The sequence below is a fragment of the Rana temporaria genome, chromosome 1 (genome assembly GCF_905171775.1).
Source record: "Rana temporaria chromosome 1, aRanTem1.1, whole genome shotgun sequence".
NCBI classification, from domain to species: Eukaryota; Metazoa; Chordata; class Amphibia; order Anura; family Ranidae; genus Rana; species Rana temporaria.
Genome location: NC_053489.1, coordinates 106,886,554 through 106,894,806, shown reverse-complemented (window position 1 = coordinate 106,894,806; position 8,253 = coordinate 106,886,554). Strand labels below are relative to the sequence as shown.

At 41.4% G+C, this 8,253-nt stretch overlaps 1 protein-coding gene across 1 annotated transcript in view; it reads right to left on the bottom strand.

The window, feature by feature from the left end:
* Positions 1-707: 707 nt before the first annotated feature.
* Positions 708-8,253, bottom strand: part of RAD17 (RAD17 checkpoint clamp loader component) — a 47,271-nt gene continuing 39,725 nt past the window's right edge. The window contains exons 15-17 of the mRNA XM_040341573.1: positions 7,520-7,640; positions 7,380-7,437; positions 708-1,342 (exon numbers count right to left, since the gene is read on the bottom strand). Coding sequence (XP_040197507.1) covers positions 1,084-1,342; positions 7,380-7,437; positions 7,520-7,640 — 438 coding nt within the window. The 3' untranslated portion in view covers positions 708-1,083. The remainder of the gene's footprint in view (positions 1,343-7,379; positions 7,438-7,519; positions 7,641-8,253) is intronic.

Sequence of the window (8,253 nt, the reverse complement as noted above, 5' to 3'; positions counted from 1 at the left end):
CCTGTTAGTAACGATTAAAAAAAGAAAAAGAAAAAAGACTTATCTATTTATTTAAAGTAAACATGTAAGAGAAACATGGGAGGCTGCCACCGATGATCTTTAATCACACTTACATACTATATTGTCTCACTACAAATTTCCTTTAAAGCAGCTGGAGCCTTGCTGAAAATGTACTGCAGGTAAAATGTGTGTATATAGCCAAAACATATATTTTTTTTGCTTTCCTTATTTTTTATTATTATTATTATGGCTATAAAAAGAAAACGAGAAATACCTCTATCAGGTTTTTTGTTTAGCTGAGGAGATTTCCCCTCACTTCCTATCCTAACAATACAACAGGAAATTAGAGGAAATCTTACAAAAGGTGAGCGGAATTTATATCTTGGTAAAAATGAAATTCCACACCTGGAGTAACAATAAGATATTCCCCCCCCCCCCCAATACATTTATCAATAGTGAATGCTGCACACACAAATCATGAAAAAAAGGTCCATTCAAAAACTAAAATTAAATAAATATATGTAGTACTTTTATGAAAAATCTACCAACATGTACAATGTGGAGATATATAGATGTTTTGGGTACCATTGTCGCAATAGATGTATTTAGTACATAAAGCAGACTTGGAGAAACAACAACATTACATACTTTAGATTTGCTTTGAAAAATAATGGACCAGCCTTATAGTCATTAAAAATAACCATGGAAAAAAAAAAAAAAAGTTTTTTTATTTTTTTTATTTACAAAAATAGTTTAGCGCAGAATTAAATAAACTACAGTTCACATTGTATATTTGTCACCTTGCAATACCCTTGTGACGATACAGCCGAAGAGAATACTACATCTGTACACACAAGCAGTGTAGAGATAAAACACAAAATGTGCGCCTGGTTGTTTCACCATGAAATTACACTTCTCTTGTAACCAGAGTTCTCTTTGACCAATAAAAATATGATGCTATGACTGACATGTTTGTCAAAAGACACATATGGGGGTATAGCAATATAAATATGTCCATTTAGACCCCAATTCAATAAGGTCAGTAGAGTCAAAAGGTCCTGCAAATGGCCAATGTTGACAAGTTCAGTCACTGTCAAATTCCTCTATCTTTAAGTCTTCATCTTCCAAAACTGCTTGAGCTGCTACAGGTTGAGGTTGGCTGGCTGGCAAATCTGCTTCCCCTCCTTGGCTTGAAGGTAGTAGTAATTCTCTATGCCCAGCTCTATGTTTAGGTACAGCATTACCGCTTTCATTTATACTGGGCACATGGCTGGGATCCTCATCTTCATCACTGTCAGCATCTGCACCTGGATCTTTGTCTGTCAGTGCTTCGAGCTTCATTCTGGAAGAACAAAAATATAGGTACACCCAGAGGACAGTAAATCCAAACCATGCAACACTAAAATAGAAAAGTTAGTATGAAGTGAATGGCTACAGCAGATAATTATATCACTTCCTTCAATGCAACGAAAGCAGACAAACTGTCTCTATAGCACTGAAGAGCATTTAAAGGGATATGAGGAGCCGGTCTTGTATAGCCAAACTGAAAGTGATGGCCAAGAAAGAGGCCAGTAGAAGAAGATCACAATAATGCAATGCTGAACACAATTTTTTTTACCAAAACCTGCATACAGCGAATACAGAAAAATGTATGCTTTGGACTTTACACTTGCTATGCACTGCACAAACTGTGGCTGGTACCTGATGAACTGGACAAAATTGGCTTTGCAGGTGGCCCTTTTGGGCCCATCCTTGATTGAAAAATTGAAGGAGCTAGGCAGAAAATTGTCATCTGCATTCAATGGCCCAGCAGGAGGCAGAATGAGAAAAATCTTTAAGCGCACGGTCAGCCAAAGGTAGCCATACGCCGTGTGATTTTCTTTTGTTTAGCCTGTTAATAGAATAAATGGAGGAATCTCCACTGTCAGCTATTGCAGTGGTCTGAGGGCCAGATGCGGCCCTTTGCTTACCTTTATGTGGCCCTTGATCTCATCAATTCAAGGCACTATTTCCTCCAACTGACACCAATGATGAGGCCCCATTCTTTCCACTGACATCAACAGTGGGGTATAATTCCTATCATTGACAACAACAGTGGGGCCCAATTCCTTCCACCGACACTAATGATGGGTCATACTTCCTTCCACTGATCTAAACATTGCAACACTATTCCTCTCCCTGACCTACAAAAATTGACCACTATTCTTCTCACTATTACCAACACTATCTCTCCCACTGACACCAATGACGTGGTACTATTACATAGTTACTTGAATAAAGACAATAGTCCATCCAGTTCAACCTGTGTTGGTGTACGTGTGTCACTGTTGATAATCATTTCCCATATCCCTGTAAATTGTGTTCTTTAAGATGCATGTCCAAGAGTCTTTTAAAAAACATTAATACTCCCTGCTGACACCACCAGAGAGTTCCACACACATTCTAACTGCCCTGACAGTGAAAAAACCCCAGCACAGCTTCAGGTTAAACTGCTTCTCCTCCAATATGCGTGGCCCCATATCCTCTTACACCCCCTGAGAGTGAATAACATTTTTCCTAAGGAAAAAAAAAAAACGCACTAATGGATAACATATATGAAATCAATCAAAGCAATTCCTAGAAATGTTAAACTCATCTGTGAGATATACACAGTTTAAAGCAATAATATTGAGTTGAGCTTAATATGATAATGTCCACTATGAATAAAAAAAAAAAAGTGAAAAAAAGAAATGAACCAAAGTATTAAATGTAATCCACATGTGATGAAGTGATATAGTCTTTGCATGAAAGTCATCAATATCCACCACTGTAAGAAAAGGATTTGCTGTGAAATCCCCATCACCTGCAGAAATGCTCGCTTACCAGCTAGTGTTTACCTCTTATTACAGGAGATCACATACCGACGGCCACAGATGTCTAAAAGCTCATGGTAGGACAATAAGTGCATTGAGACCTTGATTCAAATCGAGGTGAAATAAGGAAGGATACCCCTGTGATATTGCTGTCAAGAGGATTGATAAAAGAGGATCCATGGATGTTATCAAGGCCTTGGCTGGGTATTAAAGGGGTTGTAAAGGTTTGTTTTTTATTTCCGAAATACATTCCTGCATTGTTGGTTCACTAACCTTTTCCTTCGATTTCCCTTCTAAATGTTTTTTTTCTAAACATTTAGAAGGGAAATCGAAGCAAAAGGTAAGTGAACCAACAATGCACTAGCTTAAAGGAACTTATTTAGAAAATAAAAAATGAACCTTTACAACCCCTTTAACCACTTAAGACCCGGACCATTATGCCGGTAAAGGACCTGGCCAGTTCTTGCGATTCGGCACTGCGTCGCTTTAACTGACAATTGCGCAGTCGTGCGATGTGGCGCCCAAACAAAATTGGTGTCCTTTTTTCCCCACAAATAGAGCTTTCTTTTGGTGGCATTTGATCACCTCTGCGTTTTTTATTTTTTGCGCTATAAACAAAAATAGAGCAACAATTAAAAACAAACAAACAATATTTTTTACTTTTTGCTGTAATAAATACCCCCAAAAATGATCTAAAAAACATATTTTTTTCTCAGTTTAGGCCGATATGCATTCTTCTACCTATTTTTGGTGGGGGGAAAAAAAAAAATCGCAATAAGCGTTTATCGATTGGTTTGCGCAAAATGTATAGCGTTTACAAAATAGCATAGTTTTATTGCATTTTTATTAATTTTTTTTTTTTTTTTTTTACTACTAATGGCGGCGATCAGCGATTTTTTCCGTGACCGCGACATTATGGCGGACACATCAAGAAATTTGGACACATTTTTGGGACCATTGTCATTTTCACAGCAAAAAGTGATATAAAAATGCTTTGTTTACTGTGAAAATGACAATTGCAGTTTGGGAGTTAACCACTAGGGGGCGCTGAAGGGGTTAAGTGTGACCTCATATGTGTTTCTAACGGTAGGGGGGGCGGGCCTGGACTTGTGACATAATTGATCGTGTTTCCCTATAACAGACGATCAATGACAGTGCGCCACTGTGAAGAACAGGGAAGGTGTGTTTACACACACCTCTCCCCGTTCTTCAGCTCCGGAGAACCGATCGCAGGACACCGGGCGCAATCGGGTCCGTGGGTCCCGCATGCGCGGTCACGGAGCTTCGGACCATGTCGTGTGAGCACGCGCGACTCCACGGCTGGGCTTAAAGGGTCACTACATTTAACCTCATTTGCAATATAGTTGCCCATTCCATTATTTTGTTCAGGTCTTTCTGTAAAATTTCTATATCCTGATGTGAAGTTAATACCCTGCTTATATTTGTATCATGCGCAAAAACTGAGATTGAGCTATTTATCCCTTCCTTTATGTCATTTATGGATAAATTAAACAGAATTGTTCCCCAGACAGAACCTTGGGGTACCCCATAAGAAAATGATTCCAGACAGATGCACTTCCAAAAATCCTTTTACTGAAGCTTCACGTGACAAGTGGTTGACAGATGAAGCAGGGGACAAAGAGGTAAATGCGCTTCGCGCAAATGTTAGCACTCAGTCAGTGGTAATGACTAAGCGCCAATATTTGCACGAAACGCGTCTACCTCTTTAGCCTCGTGCACACGCTCGGTTTTCTCGGCAAGAACCAGCAAGAAAACTGCTGCCAGAACATGTTCTCTATTTTCTCAGCAGTGTTTTCCTGCCGAGAAAGTGAAAATTTACCTGTCGCCGTGGAAACCCCTGCATGCTCGAAATGACTTTGACGCATGCGCGGTAGCTTCATAGGCATAGGTAGGGTGCAGCAAGGTGGCGGTGACGGCATCGAATGTGATGAGCCCATACTCATCGTACACGATGACATCACCGCGTTCTTGCTTTTCAAAAGAACCACGGTTCTTTTGAAAGGAGAGTCTGTACACTCGGGCGGCAAGAGATTCTTGCCAAGAATCTCGTCAGGGAAAACAACGTTTTTTTCCTGACGAGATTCTGGCCTGTGTGTACAGGGCTTTTGTCCCCTGCTTCATTTGTCAAACCACTTGTCATGTGAAGCTTCAATGAAAGGATTTTTGGAAGTGCAGCCATCTGGAATAATTTTCTTATGTTACACAGCATGCGAGTTGGGCTAGCACCTGACTAGTGTGTGTGGGGATTACCAGAGTCTAACTCACCTGGAGCGGCTTTTCTGGTTCCTTAGGGTACCCCATTTACCACTCCAGACCAGTACACGTTATTTATCACTACCCTTTGGACACGGCCCTGTAACCAGTTTTCTATCCAGGAACAAACCTTATGGTCCACACCTGCAGACCTCAGTTTGTAGATTAAGAGTTTATGGGGGACTTTATCGAATGCTTTTGCAAAATCTAGATACACCACATCCACAGGCCTCCCCCTATGTAGATGGCAGCTCACTTCCTCGTAGAATGTTAACAGATTAGTCTGGCAAGAACGGCGTTCGTAAACCTATGCTCATTACTACCGATATTGTTTTCATCAGCAAATTCTTAGATACATTTCCTTATCCTCCCCTCCAATAATTTACCTACTATTGATGTTAGGCTGACTGGCCTGTAGTTCCCCTATATGGCTATGCTCTTTTTGGAATATTGGTACCACATTGGCTTTTCTCCAATCAGCTGGTACAATTCCTGTCAATATGCTGTCCACAAATATTAGAAACAATGGTCTAGCTATAACCCGACTGAGTTCTTTGAAGACTCTCAGGTGTAAGCCATCTGGTCCTGGCAATTTATTTACGTTAAGCTCATCTAGTCTTTCCTTGACTCCAGCCTCTGTTAGCCACAAGGGTACATCCTGTGATGTGCTACTAACAATGCTGTCGTAGTCAGCATAACCCTCCTTTTCCTGTATAAAAACAGAGGAGAAGAAAGCATTTAGTATTACCAATGATGGGGCACCATTTCTGCCACTGATACCAATGATGGGCCATTATCTCTCCTCCTACTGACCACAGGCACTATGTAATCGATTTTTTTTTTTTACTTCCACGACCACCAAGCCCAAGGCATTTTCGACTCCCACTGGCCCCTCAAAAGCATAGCAAACTGGCCCTTTGTTTAAAAAGTATGGAGACCCCTGTTGTACCCACGGGTTCCTGAATACAATGGCACTACCAAACGGTATCTGTATCGGACAGGATGCAATCACCGTTCAGCTGATACTTTTCCACCTGGCTCAGTTGCAACAGGAGGTGCTTTCAGGATCACCCATGTCTTGAATTTTAACCGACTCATCAGGAGTCAGTCAAAATTCCAACAGTTTATGGCCAGCTTTAGTCTTTAAATAACATTAAAAAATATTTCATTTGAGATGGTACCTGCCCGCCTACCATTTTTCGAAGACCCCCACCCCCACCTAACCACACACACAAAAGCGCTCTATGTTGGAGAGGATGTGGTAATACAGGCACCCTACTGCATATTTTATGGTCCTGTAAAAACATTGACAGCTACTAGCTAATATTTCAGTAGTTTTCAGAAATACTAGGGATTATAACAATGCCTAGTCCACCCTTAGTTACTCTGAACTTTGATATTGATAGATTTCTCGTTTTCTTCCGAGTCTTAGTTAGGCATATTCATAGCCTCCCTGACAGATACCAAACATCTTTGTCTCTCACTCACCCTTGTCTTCTCCTCAACATCTTCGTCTCTCACTCACCCTTGTCTTCTCCTCAAACACATTTGCCTTAAACTCTCTCCTCTCTAAGTGAATCTCCTTCCTTTACCAAGCTCCAATTCCCCTAATGCATCCCTTTCACTCTTCTTCTCTGATTCCATATGCCATGTAATGACTACTAATGAGATTCACTCCAAGTGCTCCCTCAGGTCCACTCCAGTTAGTCTGAAGTCACATGTTGCATAGTGCTACTCTAGCAAATTAGAGGATGTAACACAGTGCTCAACAAATCGCAGGAGCCAGGTCGTAGAAATTGCATGCTGGCCCCTGGGCTTTTGTCACTGTTCCAGCGATGCACAATTTGTATCGCCCGATGCCCGACTGCCAGCCTATTGCTTCCACACACGCAGGAAAAGTGCCCCCCCTGCTATGTATCCCGGCGGACGCTCTCCTCCGCATTTTGTTCCTGACCCAGAAACGACGTGTATGGAGGTCACTTCCGGGTCCCCATTGACAGTTTCCCCAGCCAGCATTAAGGTCCCCACATATACAAAGGCATGCGGTGGGGTGCCTACGCATGAAAGTAGCAATTGCGATACACGCTACGGTCTTAAATTTTGCCTTAGATGAGAATAAACCACAACCGCTAACTTTAAACTTTGAAAGGACAGGACATTACACCTGTTACAAGTGCAGCAGTGGAGAAAGGATTTCAGAAAGCAACACATAAGCTACTCGGAGGTACAATACCCAATTCTGAGAATAATTACCTTGCAAAATGCCTCTTTAAAGGTAATCGGCCAACATCCTGGATAAATGCAATTTGTGCTGGGAAATAAAATAAAAAATGTATGAAGTTCAGCAGATCCATACTCTACATTATGTTTTTGTCCCATATATATGTTCTTACCTGTATTTCTCAAGGGATTTGTAAGCTGAGCCAGGTATGGGATCACCTGGGTTTGAAGGCACAACGGTGAGGAACAGAAAATTGAAAACAGTTCTCTAGCTGCAAGAGAGTTTTCTTGGTACTGTAAAAAAGTAAAAATGGAGAAGTTACCCCAATTAAATAATTGTTAATCATGTTTTTAATCCCTGTGTAAACTACTGTATCTTTTTTGTGAAGCTTATTACTGTCTTATTTACACCTGGAAGAAGTCAGTTGTTTGACGAAACGGCGTAGGGAGGAGCGGCGTGCCGACGTCACCACAGTTTACCTCGCTGCTATCCGGAAGGGTGGGCGGATTGTGAGAGCCGGCCGGCTTCAGCAAAATTTTTACACGCTACTTTTTATTCGATTGTCATGTGAGTGCAACCTTTGCTTTTACCTAAATATACCTTTTTAGACGTTATCACGCTATGTCAGCACCTTCTTTCTTTTGGGTCATTTCCAATGAGAGAATCTTGATGTGAACATAAAGGTGGAACGTATAGGACAGGGATATGCAATTAGCGGACCTCCAGCTGTTGCAGAACTACAAATCCCATGAGGCATAGCAAGACTCTGACAGCCACAAGCATGACTCCCAGAGACAGAGGCATGGTGGGACTTGTAGTTTTGCAACAGCTGGAGGTCCGCTAATTGCATATCCCTGGTATAGGAGATCAAGGAACAAAGGGGTCCACGTAAATACACCAGGGCTG